The following is a 22,068-nucleotide window of genomic DNA, read 5'->3' as shown; positions in this document are numbered from 1 at the left end:
TGGTACGAGAGCGTTCCACCCTCCGTCCCTCCCTTCCTCCCTCCCATGCACCATCTGGCCTGTGGCTGTCCCCACGGTTTTCCACATGGGGCCGAACCCCATGCACTCCTGCCAGCGGCAACCTGCACCATACTTTCACCTGCACCCACTAGACAGTCCTGGCGCCGCCCCCAGCCAGTACGCACAGCTTCCCAGCGGGGCTACTCCCAGGTGCTGCTCGGTCCCCCCCCGCCTCCAGCAGCATCTCCTCCTCCTGCCCCTGCTGTGCCACTCCAGGTCAGAGGAGCTGCAGCCCCAGGAAGTTCCTGCCCCAGTGCACAGGATTCTAGCTTCAGCTCCCAGCCACCTTCCACCCACTCAGCTGCCCACGTGTTGAGCACCTACCTGTGGGCAGCCAAACGGATGGAAGGCAGCTTGGAGCTGGAGCCTCCCAGGACTGCAGTTTCCCCTTGCCTGGAGCAGTGCAGCAGGGCCAGGAGGAGGAAGAGAAGGAGCCACTGGAAGTACAGGGAGCTGAGCAGCACCCAGGCAGCTGAAGCTACATGGGGAGCAGCTCCATCAGGAAGCTGGCCCCGCTGGCTAGGGCCAGTAGGCTGTCCCGAGTTGGGGCAGGCAGGAATCAGCCCCATGTGGAGCACCATAGGGACAGCCACAGGTTGGATTTAATCAATTGGCTACTCTTTAAAACATACATAGCTATTATTAACATGTAGGCACAAATAACTGGTGTGGTAATAATGAATATTAACATGCATCTAAAGAAACATTTGAAAAGAATGATGGCATCTTATATTAATATTTTATTATCTATCTTTGTTTTTAGCTATGATAATTTTCAAAATCCCAAGAAGAGGAAAGGACAGAGTGCAGCAACATTCAGACCAGGACAAAAAGTGACTCTAGCATAATGATTGTTGTTATTTGTGATCACTACACTGTAATTTAGAATATAAATGTCAGTCATATACTTACAGTCTTAGATCAGTTTAAAATTTATATCATATAGATTTATTACTACAGTGACTGAGGATAGGCATCTTTTAAATTAACTTTTAAAATGCTGGAAGATTATTTGACATCTTATTTTGTAAAATTATCTGTCTTCCTATAAATCAGTATTAAACTTTGAGACAACATTAGCTATGTTGTTTCCAACTAACCAGCAAACCTCAAGTTGTTTATCAGTGTGCAAATATCAGGAGTTGGTTCCCCATGTTTGCTCTGAGGAAGGATACAGATATGTTGCTTTTTCACAACTACTTCCTGAATCTGAAAGGTAGAGGTTCTGTCTTCATGAGAAATATGGTATCTATACATCTTATTTTAATATACTGTAATAACTAAGGAAAACACTTTTCAGTAAAATATGTTGAACTGTATAACAGCTCTGTAAATCTAAGGACATATTTTGAATATGTATTAGTGTGTAAGTAGTGTCAGATTTTCTTGCAGATCAACTGTAGCTGGAAAAAATTTAAAACAAACTAAGATCTGAATTTATCTTTTAAGTTAAGAAAATAGATACATGGAACCAAATCAGAAGAGGCTCCTTAAATCATGAGCTTAATCCTCCACTATTGCAGGAAACTAAAAATGGACACAATTTAGGGCCATTTAAAAAAGGGGTGTTTCAGAAGGGCAAGAGCTGTTACTGTTACATTTCTGGTGTTCCCAACTTGTCCACATGTAACAATTAGAATGTAACAGCTACTGTCCTTTGGAAACCCTTCCCTTTTGAAACTGCTTCAAATGTACATGTGTCCACACTCTTACTTATACACTACTGTCAGAAAGTTATCAAACTTCATATTAAAACCAGCTAGGTTACCCCCATTGCTCCTCTTGAAAGGCTTTTCCAGAAGCTCATTTGTCTGATTGTTGGAAAACATCTTCTAATTTCCTGCCTGTTCACAGATATTTTATTCCCACTTGCTCTTACACCAATATTGTCCTTTTATTTAAACACCTCTTCTCCCTTTCTGGCGTTTACTTTCCTGACATATTTATAGGGAGCAGTCACTTTCCCTCTAACCCAGTGCTCTCCTAGACTAAGTAGTCCAAGCTTTTTTAGTCTTATCTGATAAGACAAGCTGTCCACTCCCCTCTTCAGCATACTAGTCCTTCTGTGCACCTGTTTCATTCTAAATTAATCTTTCTTGAACATAGTATCAGAACTGTATGCCATACAATGACTAGTTCTCTGCATAAAAACACTTGCCAAAGGAAGTTATTATTAACAGTAGGTGGGATTCCCCACCAATCCTTAAGCAGGTAGAATTCAGAAAGGTACTCAAAGTATTTAAATTAAGCCTGTCTATAGATTTCATTATTCAGATGGATGATTCTAATGTACAGAGGGTGCATCTACACATTCGCTTTACTGCGGAGCTGGCTACTTAGCTCTGCAGTGAAGTGTCACTGTTTACACGTGAGTCCGTATGAAGGCACAGTAAATTAATGAACTCTGCCATAGAATAGTATTGTCCAGGACAAGTACTACCCTACAGTGGAGTCATTTAGTCATCTGAAATGCATGTATAAACAGTGACCAGGGCTGGCTGGTGCATGAGGGTGCTACAGTGCAGGGGCTACTCGCCAGCCAGCTGCACACTGAAGCACCCTTGTGCCCCAGCCAGTCCCTCTGCCACCTAACACCAAGACCTGGCGATGGCCCTCAAGCCCCCTGCCAACCTGGATCTGCTCTTCCCCAGCTCAGACAACTGTACCTGGGAGCAGCTGACTCTGGTGCAAACTGTGCCAGAGTTTGAGCTGTGCTATTCACCATGTGTAGATGTGCCTAGAGAGTATAAAAGACTATTACCCAGTCTGACAAGAATTAAACCTTAAATTCAGAGGTTTTTTCTGAGTGCTTATTACAGACTGTGGAAAAAAGGCTGACAGCAGATTTGCCAACCATCTAAATTTATGGACAATCTGTGTTTAAAAAAAAAAAAGAGAGAGAGAGAGAAAGAAGTAAAGTGTAAAAGCACCTGTCCATAAAGTCCTTAAAATGGAGCCATCCGCAAAAATAAGCAACCATGAGCTTGACTAAAACTCTGTCCTTGGAAAGAGGCCAAATGCAAAGCATTGATGGACAAACATAGCAGAGCAGTACTACCTGGCGTCTGAGCAGGAGTACAACACCCTTCAGGAAGTTCTGTCAGGGCTTTATGGGCTATGGGAGCCTCTACAGCCTCCTCCCCCCACCCCCCAGGTATGTGCTGCTGCTAATGCTGTGTCCTATCACCTGCCTATAATTGCTGTTCACCTTACAGACAGGAAGTGTTGCCTGGCCCCAGCAGTCTGAGACACTGAGTGGGATGGGGAGGGAGTAGTGCAGCCATGATGGAGCTGTGGGGCTGGGAGGCAGTGGGGGTAGGCATCAGGTAGGGGTACACTCTGGGACAGGGGAATTAGGGCCAGCAGGGGTAAGGCTGGAGATCAGTACAGTGCAGGGTGCAGCTGGGGGAGATAGGGTGTGGAGGTGAGTAAAGGACCCCTAGGGTGGGGACAGCACAGTGTAAAAGCAATGCTGCAGTCAAGCAGTGTTGCCAACCTAATTTTTTTCTTTTTATTGTCAACTTTTTTACTGATAGCCAAACTTTCTTTTGGTTGGGGTTAAGTCCCTGAATTTTAACTCAGTCCTCATTACTGCTATCCAGGACTTGGCAGAAGAGTTACATTTACATTATGTAAACTGTATGTAAATAGAAACATATGTCAGTAAGTAGTATCTTATGCCAGGGTAATTTACTGTGATTAAATGCAAATGTAGACACTAACCACAGGGATAAATTGTACCTAGTCAGCCCAGTAAAACATATCAGTAAATGTTTTGTTGTCATTAAAAACAAAAAGCACTCTTGTACTGACAACTTTGCCTGACAGGATACCTTTTCATTTCATTACTCTGTCATCTGTCTTGTCAGCTATCACTGACCTTGCTCAATTGCCAGCCACACTCTCCTAGTGGTCCATGGGTATTAAACCCCACCCCAAAAACAGTAATAAGTAGATCACTTTCCATCTCTCATATACACACAACACTATATATTCGGGTATTTCTGCTTTGTAACCTAGTAGTACAGCAAAATGCATCTGGCTTCAGGAGCTTGTAGAGCTGCCTGATAACGATGAATAGCTGGCAGATCTCATATTTTGGATGTGACCTACAATGCAAAATAAAGAAGATCTAGTAGCACCACTTAGATCTAGCAGCAGGAGCAGCAATAATTTCCTAAAATCCTGGGTAGCAGAAAACATCATTAGAGTGTGCCCCAAAGCATGCAGAAAGAACTTGCAGAAAAAAACAATAAAGTATGTATAATTGGCCAATTCTGTTAGGTGTTGTGTCTGCATCTCCCATTAGCTTTAATGAAGTTATGGGTTTTAAACTATATGTGATTTGCATTTTATTTTGATCTACAAGGCTATTCTGCAGGAAACCATATACCTTGTTTGTTCAGAAAAGCAGTACTTCTAGCCTTCATCCAAAATTTCACACCTAGTGTTTACAAAATTGCTTTTGGTTATTAAAGTAGTAAGACCTCTAAAGAAAAGAGATAAGGCAATCTTTTTTTAACATTCAAATTAAGTCAAGAAGTAGATAAGCAAGCCATAGTCAGGCTTGAACAGTACCACTGTTTATTCTGAAACTGTTATTTCAGAATAAACGTCACATGTTAGAACTTGACATAACTATTTAAATATGGGTGTATAATGCAGTTCTCTCACAAGCTGTAGATTGCACAAACAGGATTTTTAAATACTTCAAGCCTCATTTCAGCCAAAAATAATCCAAGTTCTATACCACACCAGGCCTCATTTTTATCACCAAATACAAAATGGACATAAGGTGATTGTTTTTCTCCCTAAACCTGAATTGCTTTAAGTATCACAGCGGGACAAAATAATTATGATTGTGGATTTTTGTTTTCGATGCTATTTAATTAAAAATAATGGAAGTAGAATGAAATGCATAAAAATGCTAACTTTTAGTCATGGTTTACTGGTTTTTATTTTAATGTTGTAGTCATTTTATTTTCCAAAGGCTTCTATCAGAAATGGTATCAGTTATACATAGGTTCTTAGCAATGCTAAAAGACAACTATTCCTGTCAAACAAATATGTGGTAGCATATCAGTATACAAGAAAAAATACTAAAAAGTGTTTACAGGTTCTATAATTACACAAGAAGTATACAAACAAAAGGATCCATTTCCCAGCCTGCTTACGTAATGTCTGCTAAATTAGTACTGCACATATATAGGATTGTAGGAGCAAAGCTTTCCAGAGAGTTACTATTTCAATCTTAAAATAAAAGCACCCTGAGAACTTAGAAAAGTGGAAAAAAGGAGACCCCTGTATAAATTAGATTGGGTTTGCAGTGTGATCCCTACAGGAACAAATTACTAGAATAACTAGTAAGTGACAACTAGGAATTAAATTCACGCTGCCATTGTAGCATAAGTGTTAAGCTGTTGGTACAAGCTGGACTTAACTTTTTCATGTGAAGCCCAGCAGATGAGGTTGAAGTTGCCGTTGGAAAGCATTGAATCAGTGACTTACCCAAGCATCCTCTTTAGTGGGGTTTGAAAGCACTACTGGCTATCTGTGGAGCCTTCTCCCAAAAGTGGTCCTTGTTCCTACTACAGCCTTGCCTTCAGATATAGAAAAGAGTTGGGCCGTTGCTTTTCATCTGGGAGTATAAGGATGGGAGCAGAATCACAAGGTTTCTAAACTAGTTTACAACAGTACAACAAGGATTCTGTTATACATTAACTGAAGCAGGTTGCGAAGACTTGGGAGCTGTTCGAAGCCCTGTCTTACTTTTGGCAAGTCTCATTCCTGATTCTTTCGTTCCAACTGCCATGCCCAATGTGCTTTATTTGCCTAAAATAGGGACAATGTTAAGTACCTTTCTAAGAGATGCATTTAAGGCTAAAACTTTGTAATAGTACTACTACTATGATGATACACACAGATGCATGTCTATCAGATCCTCAAATGGTGGGTGCTATTGAAGTGCAAATCTTGCTAATATTCATTCAGGTTAGAGATGTACACGAGAGGAATTAAAATGAAATAAGAATGTTTTCCCCTTCCTCAACTAGTGCTTGAATTTTCCGTGACATTTTAAGAAGAAACCACTTTAGAAATGCCATACAACTGCAGTATCATATTAGCCACTATTAGATAACCACAGCAGGGTTTGGATCTCTCACACGTTGCTGTGGTGTCCTTGACTGGCCTCAGAAATATGGAGTAGAAGAAATAGGTTGAATAACTTCAAGTCATCTAAGGTTTCGTGATCATCACAGAGTAAACATAGGACAGAAAAGTGCATTGGGACTATATTGTGGACAGAGAAAACCTGCTCTTTGCCCATCACTGCAAATGTTAAGGAACCTGCTCAGTCATGCAATTTACACTTCTGTGCAACAAAAGAGTTACTTTGTTGTGACCTGCTAGAGTGAATCTTTGACACAAGTTTTTACATGTTAAAATTACTTTAAAAACAATCAAGGGCACATAGTAAAAAACAATCAAGGGCATGTAGTACTGGCTACATGAGAGAAATTCCCTTATTATTAGAAATCAGCAACAATGGGTGTGTAGCAGGGCACTGAGGTGCCTGCTACTTGTGGAGCAGTAAGTGAGGATCCCGGCTGTGGGTTGCCAGGGTAACCGGTGGGAGTCAGCTGACCAGAAGAGGCAGGGCCTGGCTCCCATATAACTCCCAGGCTGAAGCCAGGCAGGCAGTTGCCTGCCAGCACCCATAGGGGTAGGAGCTCTGCCAGAGTGAGAAAAGAGGCTGGACTGCATGGGCAGTTAGGGTGAGAGATGGAGAAACCTGGTGACAGACCAGACCTGAAGGTGATTATGGCCAGATGGCTTAGGTTTATGTTATAGCCAAAGGGCTTGAATTTGTGTTGATGGTTTATGACCAGAGGACCAGGTGAGGCTATAAGGCGATGGAGGAGGCCTCATAGGGGAGCCACAGCCAGGGGGCTGCGAGAAGCCCAAGAGCGGGCCATAGAAAGCCAGAGTGCCTGTGGGGTGCACTTGCAAGACAAGGGCTGCGGGCAGCCAGAGCGCCAGAGAGGGCACAGAGAGTGAGATGGACCAAACAACATCCGGTACATCTGCGAAGCTTGAGGCATGGTACAGGGGGGGTTGGAGCCACGCACAGCCCATAAGGCTGGGGTGTTTGGAACCCCATTGTATAAACAAGGATCGGAGTAGCAGGAACCGTGGCCAGAACCTCCCTTTAACTTTCATAAGATCAAGACGTGGTGGGCGAGAACGAGGGTGCGTTAATGCAAACTTGGCACAGTAGGGGGTGCTAGGGGAGAGCATGGCAAGGACGTTTCCCCCTGCCTGGGGTGCATCTACACATGCAATTAGTATGGTTGAATAAACTCCAATGCAGTTTGTGCCAGAGTTTATTGTTCCTAGACGCAGTGTTTATATGTGCATCCAGGACCACAGCACATTGAGCTGGGGCAGCACAGCCCTGGCTGAGGGGGCCCAGGGAAATCGGCCTACCACCTCGGAGCTGTCTGCCCCAGCTCAACATGCTGCAGAGGGGCTGGCTGGGGAATGAGGTTACTACAGTGAGGGGGTACCTGGTAGGTATCCCTACATTGTAGCACTCTTGTGCCCCATCCAGCCCTAGTCACTGTCTACACATGCATTACAATTCACTAAATAACTCTGCCATAGGACAATATTTATGTCAGGCAGTACTATTTTACAGCAAAGTTGATTTGTTTACAGCAGCCTAATCGCACCACATGTGTAGATGGTGACTGTTCTGGAGCTAATTAGTCAACTCCACAGTAAAGTGCACATGTAGATGCCCCCAGTCTGTAAAAGAAATAAGCTAAAGTAGGGTTGGTCAACTATTTGGGCCTCTTAAGGAGTTTTTGTGAACTGTTGAGGGCAGGTGGAAAGGGTGTGCTGACCTGGCCATCATGGCTGTTGAAGGGCAGGAGGGGGTGGGGTGGGGGAGATGCCAATTTATCCTATCTGGGCCCATCCACCCCACACCCACCACTGGGGGAGCAGGCAGGTGGGGTCTCCATGGAGTCCTGCCCAGGACTCCCACAGGCAGGGTACACTTGGCAGGGAGGATGGGATAGGATCACAGGTAGGTAGGGAGCAGCATCCTGGAGCAGGACAGCTACACAGAGCTGGGGTCAGGATTGCAGGGCAGTGACAGCATGGGACCGGGGCCAGGGCAGAGACATGATCCAATTCCCACATATCTCTGCAACAGGTGCGAGGTCCACAGGCAGTAGCAAGCCCCTGACTATGAAATTGGCACTCGTGGCAGGGATGTGCAGGGAGCAGATAGTGGCTCTGCCCCAGGCCTTGGCCTTGCACTGTCACTGCTATATGACACCAGCCCCATACGCTCATCCTGTTCACAGACACCGCTCTTGACTCTCCCACAGCCTCATCCCCTCTGCCTGGCTGAGTGCACCCTGCCCATGGGGGTCCTAGGCTAATCTCCATGGAGACCCTGCCCACTCTGGCTGGCACCCCCAGCGGTGGGTACAGAGTAGAAAAGCCAGGGTGCCCAGGCAGTGGGGCCAAGTCTAGTGGCAGCAGAAACGCTGACAGTGGCAGCCAGAGCTGCTGCAATGGGGGCTGCCAGGAAGCCAAATCTGGCCACCTCTGCTGTGGTGCCCAGCCCAGTGGACTACAGCTCCCCAAGTGCCCGAGAGCCACGTGTAGGGATAGGGTGGGCTGTGCTGTGCACCAAGAAGCACCTCCACACCCAGAGGACTAGCTGCACATGCCACTGCCTGGGCTGTCCTGGTGGGGCCAAAGAACCCACCACAGGCCAGATGGAGTCACTTGGTGAACTGGATCTAGCCCATGGGTCATATTCTGCCCATCCCTGAGCAAGAGATTCTAATCTAAACTGTCTCCAAAATATTTCCAGCGTCACAGTGTAACTGCTACAAAAGTATAGTTTAGATAATAATCCAGCTCTCTGACAGCTTTGGCTCTATGCTCTTCTCATTAGGGATCACACTGGAAATATAGAGCTGATCTAATTGAAAATCCAATGAAAATCCAAACGTTTTCTACTAGGCTTCTTCCAAACCATCTAAAAATGCCTTAGAAGGATGGTATATCATAACTATGTTGCCCTGATTATGTAAAAATTAGATAACTGGTACAGCGTGACCTTGTTTTGGTATTAGAAAGCTGTAGACGTTCTTTGGTACATCTCGACTGTCAGCAGCTGAGGAAAGTTTAACCCTAAGACAACTGCAGGAATAAAATGTCTCCAATACCTGCAAGCCAAATTTGATTGCCGTACAAAATACCAGTACTTTAGGTGTTAAAAAGGGATCAAATAATGGTGTTCCTGTTTTAACACAAGCAAATGTCCTTAAGTACAGATATGGATCTTTTTTGTTTAAACAAACAGAACTGGAAGTCTTCGAAGCAGTATAATGAAACTTTTTTTCCTTCCTTTGGTCTTGCAGGATTATTATTCTAGCTGTATGTGTCAACATATGCCTCTTCCCCCATGTTGACTTATGCTTTCAGAATACTACTGCTATCCTGTTTACACGGCATTATTGTCTACACTCCACACACCAAGCTTACCTATAGTACCTGTATTATTGTGCAAAGCAGCAAAAAAGAGAAGATAAAAGACAGCTGCAAGGCACCTCTGCTGGCTCTGAAGCAGCAGGGAGTACATCCAGTTCCAAAGTTAGCAACAGAAAAATATATTGCCTAGCATTACAATTTAAAACCAATAGCTTAATTAAAGGAATGAGGTGACCCATCCAGGCTTTGTTAAATCCTAGTACAACACCCCTCCTAGTTTCCATCACACTACATTTTTCTCCATGTCAAGCCTTCTCCAGATAGCAGGAAGGCACTAACTATCCCCTATTAATCCTGGAGTAGAGATTCAGATAACTACAGTCAATACAAAGATTTTGTACCTAGATATTTTTATGACATGCAGTATATGTCTCAGAAGACAGAAAGATAAGATCTCTTTACTGAAAAGTCCCACCCTTTTAGTTCCCATTCCAATCCAGCTGCTTTAGAGGTATGGAGTTCAGCATACAGTTTAATTAAATAAAAAATGAATGAGGCTTATGTTGTGGTTCATCATATTTTAAGGATTTTAGTTTCTAAACCTAAATCATATTGGCTCAGCCCTACTTTAGAGCCAGAAGAGCTTGTTTCATACATACTTCAAACTAGAAAACCAGCACACTGTGTAAATACTGAATTCTTTCAATGCTTTTTCTGAAATACATATTGACCCCATTTTACAAAAGAGGAAAAATAGGTCAGAGATTAGTGTCTCAATCCTATTTTGATTTACGTGCCTAAATAGCACATGTGCAGCTACGTAACTGTAGTTTTTGGCACTTAAACACTGTTTGGGATTTCAGTTCCTCCTTTGGCAAAATAACAACCCTGCAGGTCTTCTGGCTTACTCTTTTGCTCCTGGCCCCCGCAATCTCCCTTTTCTGGCTCCCCTGTGGGTCAGCTTCAAGAGGAAGGGTGAAGACCCTGAGTCTCTGACAGGAAGTAGGTTCAAGGCTTGTCCTGACCTTTGAGTAGGTGTCGCGACTACTAGACCTCTAGAGTAAAAAAAGTGGCAGCTTTTGCTCCTTTTCTTCATGCCTATTAGTCATGGTTTGGCTACAAGTCAAATTTTGAGACTTACCAAGCCTACAGGCTACGTGGCTGCTCCTGGTTTGGCAGGCAGCTGCCTAGCCTAATTGCAGCCACAGTGTGTGTGCTCAGTTAGTCTGTCCAGGCACAGCTGGAGTGCAGACAGTGTCAAGCATCAGGACCTGCCATTTCCTATGTTCAAGCCATTTAGATGCATACAGGGCAATGGGATGGAGCCCTGTGTGAATGAGTGTGCTTCAGATGGATCAGAATAGGGCCCTTCTCTGGTCCTAAGTAACTAAGCACTTGCACTCAGTGCTCCTCTGGGAAGCAGGCTGAATGGTTTTTGCACTAGTTACCCTGCATCCAACAGCCCTGAGGGCAGTGACCTCAGGCTCACCACACCTGAAAGGATCTGGTTGGGACCCAGCCTGGCACAGTGGGTCTGGAGCAGGCCCAGGATGCGGCTCTGAATCTGGGCCACACCCAGACTTGGATCGTGCCCTGCTCGTGGATTTTGAAAAAAGAGTGCAAGACCGTGGCACATCATCATGTAACACAACGCACATTTTTTTTCCAGTTACACTAGAAGCTTTATGAATATGGTAGGGGGCTAGCACTGCGTTATTCCGTTTTAGAGCAAAGCAAAGCACCAACCAAACTACTGGAATGTGCATGAGTTTGCTAGACTACGTGTCCAGTTTAAAAAGAAAATGCAACAAACCAGGCAAAAAAGAAAGAAGGCAAAGGCTATCAGGACATTAGTCCTGTAATCCTGGTAGCTGAAGGCATCTCTCTCACTCGGATTCACGAGGTAGCCTTGGGGTCTGCTTTACTCTAGAAGTAAATAATGCAGGCCTTGCTCCCTGCCATATCCGTAAAGCTTCTCGTCTAACGGGGGGGGGTGCAAAATGTGTGTTGTGTTATCCGCGATGACGTGATGCCCCGCCCCTGGGGAGGCTTCCAGCAGGCCTGGAGTCAAGAAGAGGCCATCTGGCTGGGAGGAGCAGCAGGACTGCGGCCCTTCCTTGCCGCGGCGGGGCCGGACTCGGGGAGGTGCCAACGAGCGCCGAGGTCACGCCGCCGCCTCTCCCTGGCGCCTCCTTGAGAGCGGGACAAGGAGGATCCGCTCCGGGCCTGCTGCTCCGCCCCGTCACTGCCCGGCGGGGCGGGGCTGAGGGGCGGTCGCCTGAGGACAGCGCGGGCTGGCGGGCGGGGCCAGGCCAGGTCGAGCCGGTTCAGTCCTTTCAGTCTTTGTTGTACCAAGAGCAGCATGAGCGGCGGCGGCGGCGGGGAGAGCGCTTCGGGGCTGTCGGCCCGCGGCTCCCGCATTGCCGGCGGCGCCCGGGGGCTGCTGGACAAGGGCTTCGACATGTACATCGCCGACCCCTTCGACCGCGAGCGTAACCCGCAGGTGGGCGGGGAGGGGCCGCGCGCGCGGCTCCGTGCCCCGAGGCGGGGAGGGGCCTCCCGGGGCGTGTGCCCGGGCCTGGCGGGAGGGTGGTGGCCCCAGTGCCCGCCTGCGGCCACCCCCGGAGCCCGCCCTCGGGTTGCTCCGGCCTCCACAGCATCACCCGCCGCTGGCCCGGGTGTGAGGGGCCCTGCCGCATCGCACAGCAGCCGCCCTCAGCGCCTCGCAGTGCTGACCCCATTTCCTCAGCACGGCCCCGCGCCCAGCCCCCCTGCGAGCACTGCCGCCCGCCAGGATTGCCCGGGGGTCTCCAGGAATGAGCGCTGCATCTCCAGGAGCTTGCTGGGAGTCACCCGGGAGAGAGATGATAGGGCGTTCATTAAAATCAATATGAAATATTTAATCTGATTTATAGGGTAGGCCAGGGGGGCTTAAATGCAATAGTAACATGCATTTGTCTTCCTGACCTAAAGTAATTAAGGACATTACATTATGTGGCACAACCTTCTGGAACAGATTCAACCAGAATTGGCTGCCCTGGCCCCACCCCCACTGGTGCCCCTCGCTTGCAACCCGTAGTCCCTGCCCACACCCCCAGCCCTGCCAGAGGGCGCCTCAAGCTGCCAAGGCTATGGGACTGGGACCAGGGCCTGTAGCCCCCTGGTCCCAGCTGTCACTGCCCCACCCCAGGAGAAGTGGTGGTTGCTGTGGCCAGAACAGAGCAAGCTCCCTCCCACCCTTGCTTGCTCCCCCCCATGGGTGGGGGCAGAAGAGAGCTGCCTGCTGTGGATTTGGGGCTTTCCATCCTGCTGCCCTCCCCCCCAAGAGTCTCCACAGCTCACCAGGTGGCACCCAGCGCAAGGGGGTAAGGACATAGGTGACTGGTGGGGAGGCATGGGGGACATGTGCTTTGCCCCGAGGTTGGCCACCACCAGCTTCTGCGGGTGGTCACTGCTTACCACCCCACTGCTGCCACCCACAAACTATGCCCCCCTGAGTCTCAGGAGACACCAGTCACCCACGGGTGAGGAGGCTCGCTGGGAGCCCCACAACAGCTGCACCACCATGATGAGGCATCCCCTGCCCACCCGGTGACAGCAGTGGCACAGAGCTGTGCCCCCCACTGCTTCCAGGTGGGAAGGGAGCGCCTCGCTGTGGTGGTGCAGCCAGCATGGGGTCCAGGTAGTAGTGGCATCAAGCCTCCTTGCTCTGCCACAGAGGCCCTGGGGGGAGGGCAGCTAGGCAGGGAGCCCACATCTGCTTCCACCCCACGTACAAATCCAGGGGGCATGCGCCCCTCATGCCTCCCTCCCCAGGAGTGCACACAGCAGCAGGGAGCCAGCCCTGCAGACAAGCTGCCTGTGGCTCCAACCTGCTCCCCCTCAGCTGGGTCCCACATTCTGGCCCTAGGCCCCATGCACCAGCCCATCTGTGTAGTGCCCACAGCCTTGCCCCACTCCCTCCTTTCCTACCTTCCTCTCATGGTGGAGGCATGAATCTGCCCCCCATTGACTTACCTGGAGGGAGCTGTAGGAGCAGTTCTCCACGCTGCCTGGCTACCATGTGCAACACCCTCCTCCCATTCCCCCAGCCCCAGGTAGCCCCTTCCAGGCTGGATCTCTGCCAGCCTGCATGGGGAAACCTACCAGCACCCTCTACTTTTCTCTTTTAAAAGCGAATATCTGTGATTGGCTCTTTTTTTTTTAGAGCTGGACAGCCCTTTTTATAGGGCTATAGTGTGGTAGTTACTTCACATATGTGGCTGATCTTATTTTGCACGTGTGGTGGGTGTAAATTTATTGCATTGTCCACCAGTCAGTTGCATAATATATGTCACATGTTTCAGGTATACAATATAGCAGGGGCCCTAGTGTAATAACAGGATCCTAATGAGTGAAAGGGGCAGGGGGAGCTCTGATTTTCCATGATAAAAAACCCAAAATCAAAAGCTAATATTTATTGGTATTTAGAATTTATTTTATTATAGTGATTGAGGCACTGATGGGCTTCTAAATTGTTTTAAAATTGTAAATATATCAATAAAAATGTGTTCAAGTGATGCCTATAAATATATATATGTGGAATTTCATTTTAATCACGGAAAAATGTGGATTTGGGGGTTTTTAATCAGAGAATTTGCCATTTCCCCCCCTTTTCAGAAAATGTGATTTTTTTTTTTTAAAAAAGTAAAGAAAACCAGGATCCCTTGTAAGGACAAGTGCATGTCCTTTCTTGTCAGGGTAAGATAAAGACACAGCATGTTTTTTGGATTGTTTTTTTTTTCCTAACTGTGATTCCATTTAATCATTGCAATTGTATTCCAGGGCATTTTGAATTTGGGAACAAGTGAGAACAAACTGTGCTTTGATTTGATACAGGAGAGAGTAAGTGTTTCTGTGGGTATGATAACTTTTGGATCATGAGATTTTTGATACCTCATATAGTGGTGCAGACATAGACTATAACAGTGCAATGTTTGTTTTACAAATAAATAATTTAGTACAGAGTAAATAATGTTCATTTAACTATTTCTGTGCATTGAGAGTGCTGTTTATTTATTAGATTTCTATATGACAACTTGCAGAAACAACTGCATGTTGTACATGGTAGCTAGATGTTATGTTCAGATATATTTAGTGAAGTGCTATTAGCAAAGTAACATTACACAAAAAAAAAAATATTTTTTCCCTAAGCTTCATTCACATTAGAAAAATGCATTCAACTTAAAATGTTTAGATAGAAGTTATTTATGCTTGTTGCATGCAACAAGTTGGTTTGGATTTTTTTGGAAATTGTTGATTGCTTCATCAAATGGTTTGATTCTCTTTGCAGGTAGAGCTAAAACTCTTAGCTAGAATAGAAAACATTCTTTATGTTGGAGTTTAGCTATTCATTTTAAGCAAAACTAAAAATGTTTGTGTAATCTCATATAGAATGGTCCGGACATCAGACATCGGGCTGTGTTAAGAAAATATGGCTGGGACAGGGACTTTTTTTTTAAGTTACCTTGCTTAGTGAGAGAGTTAAGTTTTTAGTTTTTTTCTGAACCCCTAGTAACATTGCTAGCCGACACGCTTATTGGAGCGGAGAGTGAACTTAATTATACTTTAATTTGCACACCATCTAAAATAAACTCCGGTTATTATGCCAACTTTGCACTTGGCTCTGTCCACTCCCGTGAAAATCAGTGAAGTTATGCTGGCTGGTATATCTGCGCATCCAATTTATTCTGCAGAATCTATTATTGCCAAAAGGAGCCAAAAGGAGCATGCATTACAGATGAATTGCCCATGCTAACAATTTTGAAAAAGACTTTCTGTAATGAAAGAAGTGTGTGTTATCTATCACTTCTCAGACTAGATGCATCTTTTAAGATGAATAAATCACCTCTATTGCTTCAGTGTTTTTCCCCCTGTAGTGGGTGAAATTACTGGCTCCTTTCCAGCTGAGAACACAGGTTAAACAAAGGTGACACAATTAGAAAAAATGCTTCATCTTCAGCTAAATAATATAAAAAACACTGCAAATTGTTGTATGTCTGAATAATTTTAGAAATTTTGAGAAAAAAATAAACATTGTGTTCAGGGTTTATTTTGATGATCTACACAACTATGACAGTTCAGTCAAAAAGACCTTTTTCTCTTTTGTTTTTGATCACTAGCATCTTAACCTTGGTTGGAAAGACAGATGTGGCTTCTGGATTTCAAGATTTTCCATCTCCCTGCTATTAGTAAATACATATTATTTAACTGCATAGATTATGTGGTCCAGCAAACTAGAAGCTCACGGGCAAAAGCACACTGCTTAATTATGGCTCTCTTCTGTCAACAGCTTACAAGACCTGACATGAACTATGTAGAGCCTGACTTGTTGCAGTATTCTGATACGCAAGGCATTAAAAGGTATGAAGTGAATAAGTGTCCACTTTTCACATTGTGGTACATGGCAGCTGGTATGGCTTAATATTTTTTGTAAACCCAGAAGTAAATAGTTTTAATTCTAGTTGCTTGTTCCTTAGCTTTTTGCTTCCTGTTGGCTGTAAGAATTACTTTTTCCTTTCTTTTTTTGTTTGTTTTATTTTTTGTCCATTGCCATTTGGATATAGGCAGGAGAATATATTGTGTAAATCCCCCTATAGTTAGTAGTACCGCATTTTCTTGCACGTTACATGCCCCAGAATATAATATTCATCTCCTTTTTGAAAGGCAGAACAAAGAATAAAGGATCTTTCCAGGTGTGTCTACATGAGACACTTTACTGCCCATTAGACTAATGCCTCTACACGTGCACAACAATTACTGCAACACTACAGTATATTAGTCTAATGCGCTGTTTTCTATTTGTAGATAGAGGTACTAGAAAGTGGCGTATTAATTAGTGCACGATACCACGAGTAGATGCTGACCGGGTTTGAATTGCCACAGAGGGTGAGGAGAGCTATCCTGGCTGGTCATAGACCCATCCCAAAACGGTGCATTAATTAATGCACTGTACCATATGTATAGATTCTGACTGGGAGCAAATTGGCATGGGGGGTGGAGAGAGCTATCCTGGCTGGGCATAGACCCATCCTGATCTCCACATGGCTGGCAGGCAACTGCCCAAATAGCTGGGACAGCTTCCTCTTCTCTTTCCCACCCCGCTCCCTCCCCTGACATGGGGGACAGCCTGATCTCCCCACTGTGCTGGGACAGAGCTGCCCACTGAGCTGGGCCAGCTCTCCCCTGGAGCTCGGAGCTAAGCCCCTGTGCTCCCTGCCAGCCTGGGGTTGGCACCTAGGGTTGCCTGGAGCTCCCCCTGGCTGCTGCAAGGGGGGCAGAGCAGGGCAGAGCAGCCCTGAACTGGGCTGCTCCTGTTGGACTCGATTTGCTCCTGATGGGGATGCAAATGTAGACATGCACTGGGGAGTGCTTTAATGAACCTGAATTTTCTTTGCAGAAAATTCAGGCACATTAATTGCACATGTAGACATGCTCTCCTTGCAGTAAATAACTGAGCAGCATCAGGTAGGGAGCACATCATGTTCATTGTTCTGTTCCCTTTAGGTCCAGTATAAATTTTACCTTCATTCTGGCCATAACTGGCCTAGACCATTCTTACCATATCTCTGACATAGTATATGCACCATGATTTCAGCACCTTTTGGGGAGATGTGTGTGTTGTATGTGAGAAGATATGCTAATTATCAGAGTGGCTAACTCTTGGCTTTTGTGAGCAGTGAGGGCAGAGCTATGTTTCAGAGACTGAAGACAAATATTGACCTCTTAGAAATCAGTGGGACTTCTGTCATTGATTTTATTATAAACAAAGGATAGATCTGTCTTTAGCCTTCTCTATTTACCAGAGATATGGGTTTTCCGGAAAATTTTGAATTGGAAAATGTTATGGAAAATATTCCAATATCCTAAATAGAGCTTGATCTGATTTAACATGTTTATTTAACTTATTTTTAGTAAACAAAACTAAAAAAGTACCTCCATGTTAATTTTATGTCCCAGTAGCCACAGGTATTTGAATGGAAATATTTGATCAGGGAAAAAATTAAATACAGCACACTTAATGTGGTTTAAATGTTATTTTCAAACAACTTAAAAGCTTTATGTGGAAAGAAATGATTTTTATTGGAATACTTGTAAAAATGTAAAGTCAATATACAATAATATGTACTTCCCTTACATTGTTTGTTTAAGTTTAAGAAAAAAAATGAAGGCACTGAAAACTGTTGACACACTAATTTTAGCACACCCAAAGAGCTGTGCATGATATGCCGTGCTTTGGTTTTGATTTGACCTGCATGGCCAATTAGGTGAATTTATAACTTGATTTTTTATTTGGATTATTATGTAAGTGTATTTACTGCCCTGTTTACAAATCAATAAAACATATATGTATTCTCTCACACACTTCCTAGGGATAATCACATGAAAAACATTAATTACAATTTTGAAACTGTCATGCTTGCCTAATATTGTATTGGCATCCATTCATTGTTACTAATGAATTTCATATAACAATGAATTTTTAGAAATGAAAAATTTCCCACTGAAAAATAAAGCACTGGAAATTTTTCCTCCCCACATCTCTGTTATTTACTCAGCTTCCACTATTTTTGATGTGTACATTTTTTGAGTGTCTTCCCAAATCAGGCCCTAGCAGTAGATTAGGCATGTACATATATTTGAACTTTGTTTTAACTTTTTAATGCAGAAATCAGTTGATCCACAGTGATTTGAATGCTAGGAGGAAAGGTTTTAGCAAGAGAGGCTGTCCAAAGCTATCTGAGTGGTGAAAGCTACAACTTCTGGCTGTCCATTTTGCCAGCCCCCTTCAGAAAAAGATTAAACTTGCCCCTTTCTCAAAACATGCAGCATAACAAGACATCTGCAGAATCTTTAATCATGAGTTGAACAAAAAATTGAATCTTTTTATGAGTAAGTGTACTGTACATTTTTTCTGGTTCTTAATATCTTACATGTATGTGTATTTTGACCTTTCTGTAAGAATTGTGATGCGAAGTGTCTTATTCTCCATTTCAGCTTCAGAGAAGAAATCGCCAAATTTCTCACTGAATATGCCAGAGCTTCAAAAGCATTGAATCCAGAGCATGTAAGAAGAGTGGTTCATATGTGCATTTTGCTGTTCTGTTTGTTAAAAACAAGCAAATCTGCACAGACATATCTTTACTACAGGATATTAAAGAGGGAATACTGCTTAGAAGTCTTGCCACATTTAAAATGTTTTGAAAAAGCTGTCAGTACTTTAAATTGGTTTCTCTCTCTCTTTCATTCTTTCTATGGTAGGAGTCAGCTGTGGTTCTTTGGCCCTGTACAGTAATTCCAGATGTTCCAAACCCATGTTGAAAACTCCAGGCAGAGGTTTTTAAAGGTTAGGGCCTTGGAGGCATCTGTTCTTACCTTCTGCACTGCTATGAAAAACTGTGCAGAAACTATGAAAGCAGAAGGGCAATAGCTGTTATTTCAGCCTCAAGTCTATTACCTTGTTTCTAAATGTGGAATTGTAGTTCATATGTTTGATGTATAACACAGTGAGTACTAACATTCTGCCAGTGTTTTTTTTGTAAACGTCTCATTGACTACAGCTAAGAGAATAACAAGATATTGCTGGTAGAGCCTGGAAGTGAATGAAGTACTTAACACTGTGGAGAACCATAATTAAGGCTTGTCTCTCTCTGGTTCTGTGTAATGAATGTGTAGCACATTTGAAGTCTCCTCTGCCTTGCCTCTCCAGGTTCTGAAAAGTAGAAAGAGCTGTTTTTCTTCATCCACATTTGCTTCCCATTCCTCAGACTGTTGGGGAAGGGAGACAGCTGCATTGGCATTCTATGCCTTTTCAAACAATCATTCCAAATGGATAATAGTTAGGAGTCTTTCAAATGCTCTGTGCTCCCCCCTCTCTTCCCCATTGCAAGGCCTTACAAAGCTCTACATTTCTTAACTAATAGAGATTCTTTTCTTGATTTTATTTGCAAAATGTTTCAGACCATGAAACTGGAGCTTACAATGAACTGTATAAAAAGGTCTTAATTCCCTAATAGCTTAACTATTTTGGATATTGTGCACAATTTTTTTGCAATATTCTGAATTTCAGCTATAACGGTTTCTTTTTTAGCAAAGTCCTACTAAAACCTGTTGTTGCACTCATGCTTGTTCTTTAATTTTTTTTAAATATTGTTCAAACAGTTTTATAAAAGTGTGGCAGTTCTGTTGATGAACTTCATGACTGCTTGTTTCAGATAATTGTTATGAGTGGCTGTTGTGCTGTCTTTGCTACGCTTTCAACTGTATTATGTGATCCTGGAGGTAAGTAACGCTTTCTTAATTGCAAAAAAGCATTATTCATAGCAGTAACTTCTAATATTATTGTGATCTAATATATGTGTACCTATCTTGGTTCAGACTAGATTAATAGAAAATTGAGGTCATCAGCTGTGTAGCGTTCAGATTAAGTATTGTTTCTTTGCTGCCCCCTGCTGCTGTTTGTACATATTGAGACAGCAGCTAAACTTGTTGCTTGGGAAGACTGTCTCTCTCAGAGTCCTACAGAAAGAGTTTGTGGTGCAAGGAGAATAGTGATCTATGATCCCTAAGTGGAAAAAGCAGATTGCGGAGGTGAGGGAGATTGGGAGGGAACTAGCAAGAGTAGAGACACAGATAGAAGTGGAAGCCTATGTGGTTAGGGGGCAGGAAAGGCCCCAGAGAGGGATAAGAGGTATCAAAGGGGTAAAAAGTGTGCCACTAGCAAAGCGGGGGGGGGTGTTAAGTTAATGAGGGATGGCAGCAGAGAGTGAACAGATGGGGAAAGGGGGTGCATCCTTGGGCAGGGATGGTATCGATATTTGACTACATCAGTAATTTAGCTGAAATTCCTTTATTAAATCCAAAATGTCAATAGCAACCATACAGTTATTTTAAACGAAAGCTCCAAGCTACTGTAATAGTTATTAAATATATACTGGATGGCAGTGCTACAGTGTTAAAGATTGCACCTGCACAATAGTTAAAATAATAAGCATTTGGTCGGAATACTTACAACTGGTTTAGCAAGGGCAAAATTCTAGCTGTCACATATTGTTTGGCTTCATCAGATCCAGCTCACACTAGCAAAAAACTCTCTCTTGCTCTGTGGCTAGGAACAGATGTTACATGTCTGAATAATTGCAATTTGTCATGGGACAAATATGATGTTTGTTTGTAACCTGTCTTACTCTCCTTGGTTTTTTTTTAAATTATATTATCCATATTCTTAGATGTTTCCTTTTCAGAAACTAATTCAATCTGATGCTTAAACTTCTGTTCATACCTATGTTGTTTTTCCCTGTTTCTACAATCCTGGTTTACTTTTAGTGTATTCTTGGTGGAGACAAGTGGTTTACATGTTATTGTCTACTTCTTTTTCCTCCTATGTTAACATATCCACAGTCATTCCCTTCCTTTTGTTTAATTCTTAACAATCTCTACCCTGACAGGGTTAGCATCTTAATTATCTTTGTCTATCTGTCCTTCTCTTTGTTTGAAACCTGGATTCCTGCAAATTTAGTCCATGCACCTGAGAATATAATCAAACAGTCCATCACCTGTAGCACAATGACATGAATTGTTCTTAATATGTCTCTACAGATGAGGAATAGAGTAGATCACCTAAGAAGGGAAAATGGTAATCAAGGAAACCCTGGCATTGGAGGAGAGTAGAGGAAGGAGGGAAGAAAGGAATGGGGCACAGTCTATTAAGAATGAGTATATCTTGCTAATGAAAAATGATGGGATAACATCCCCTGCCAGGGGGAAGATGGAGAATGGTCCATGGAGCCTGGGAAATGCACACAGCAACTGAAATTCCAACACCAATCTGATGTGGATTCTTTATACCATGTAATTTTTGTATAGGAAGCACTCATTCTGTTTCTGGCAAAATTATGTTTGATATCTGAATAGGCCTCCAAGAGAGCATCCTGTTAGCTACAAAAAAGTAGTTAAGGTTCACACCAACTATCTGTAGGTAAGTCACAGTAGGGCACCATAATAAAAAAAATAGCAGATCAGCTCCTCTTCAGTGTGCATAAATAGTTGTCAGAACAGTTGCTGCACTGAAAATGTAAAGAAAAAACATCAGAGAAAGATTCAGTTTATTGTACAGATTTCTTCAGGTTCAGTTTATTCATGTATAATGAGAATGCCTAATATTATCTGTGGTTGTGTGTGATTTGTTTTGTTTGCTTATTTAGATGGCTACCTTATTCCTACTCCATACTATGGCGGTATAAATTCCAAAACTCAGCTGTATGGTGAAATACAACCTGTTCATGTTCCCCTGTTTAGTGAGGTAAAAACTTCTGTTTGTTAAAAACTGTGTTAAATGCATGCGCACACATGTTCTTTAAAGCATTCAAATGACAAGGCAAACTCAGCAAAGAGACCGTAGATGAAAACAAATGTAGAGACTTCTTCTCTTCTAAAGCAAGTAGCTTCTTATCC

General features: G+C 43.8%; 3 protein-coding genes and 1 long non-coding RNA gene across 4 annotated transcripts in view; 3 read left to right on the top strand and 1 right to left on the bottom strand.

Moving 5' to 3' along the window:
• PEX1 (peroxisomal biogenesis factor 1) overlaps positions 1–2,251 on the top strand; it is a 45,999-nt gene extending 43,748 nt beyond the window's left edge. The window contains exon 24 of the mRNA XM_019533167.1: positions 824–2,251. Coding sequence (XP_019388712.1) covers positions 824–908 — 85 coding nt within the window. The 3' untranslated portion in view covers positions 909–2,251. The remainder of the gene's footprint in view (positions 1–823) is intronic.
• Positions 1–6,227, bottom strand: part of LOC109308822 — a 16,785-nt gene extending 10,558 nt beyond the window's left edge. The window contains exons 1-2 of the long non-coding RNA XR_002100709.1: positions 4,548–6,227; positions 1,991–1,994 (exon numbers count right to left, since the gene is read on the bottom strand). This is a non-coding gene — a long non-coding RNA (uncharacterized LOC109308822). The remainder of the gene's footprint in view (positions 1–1,990; positions 1,995–4,547) is intronic.
• Positions 1–22,068, top strand: part of CDK6 (cyclin dependent kinase 6) — a 369,693-nt gene that overhangs the window by 303,366 nt on the left and 44,259 nt on the right. The window lies entirely within an intron of this gene.
• Positions 11,889–22,068, top strand: part of LOC109308774 (1-aminocyclopropane-1-carboxylate synthase-like protein 1) — a 29,799-nt gene continuing 19,619 nt past the window's right edge. The window contains exons 1-6 of the mRNA XM_019533181.1: positions 11,889–12,079; positions 14,401–14,460; positions 15,908–15,978; positions 18,613–18,682; positions 19,830–19,896; positions 21,819–21,916. Coding sequence (XP_019388726.1) covers positions 11,939–12,079; positions 14,401–14,460; positions 15,908–15,978; positions 18,613–18,682; positions 19,830–19,896; positions 21,819–21,916 — 507 coding nt within the window. The 5' untranslated portion in view covers positions 11,889–11,938. The remainder of the gene's footprint in view (positions 12,080–14,400; positions 14,461–15,907; positions 15,979–18,612; positions 18,683–19,829; positions 19,897–21,818; positions 21,917–22,068) is intronic.

The sequence above is a fragment of the Crocodylus porosus genome, unplaced genomic scaffold (assembly GCF_001723895.1).
Source record: "Crocodylus porosus isolate Cpor-Errol unplaced genomic scaffold, CroPor_comp1, whole genome shotgun sequence".
Taxonomy (NCBI): Eukaryota; Metazoa; Chordata; order Crocodylia; family Crocodylidae; genus Crocodylus; species Crocodylus porosus.
The sequence above is the reverse complement of the archived record's forward strand: the minus strand, read 5'-3'. Positions and strand labels throughout refer to the sequence as shown.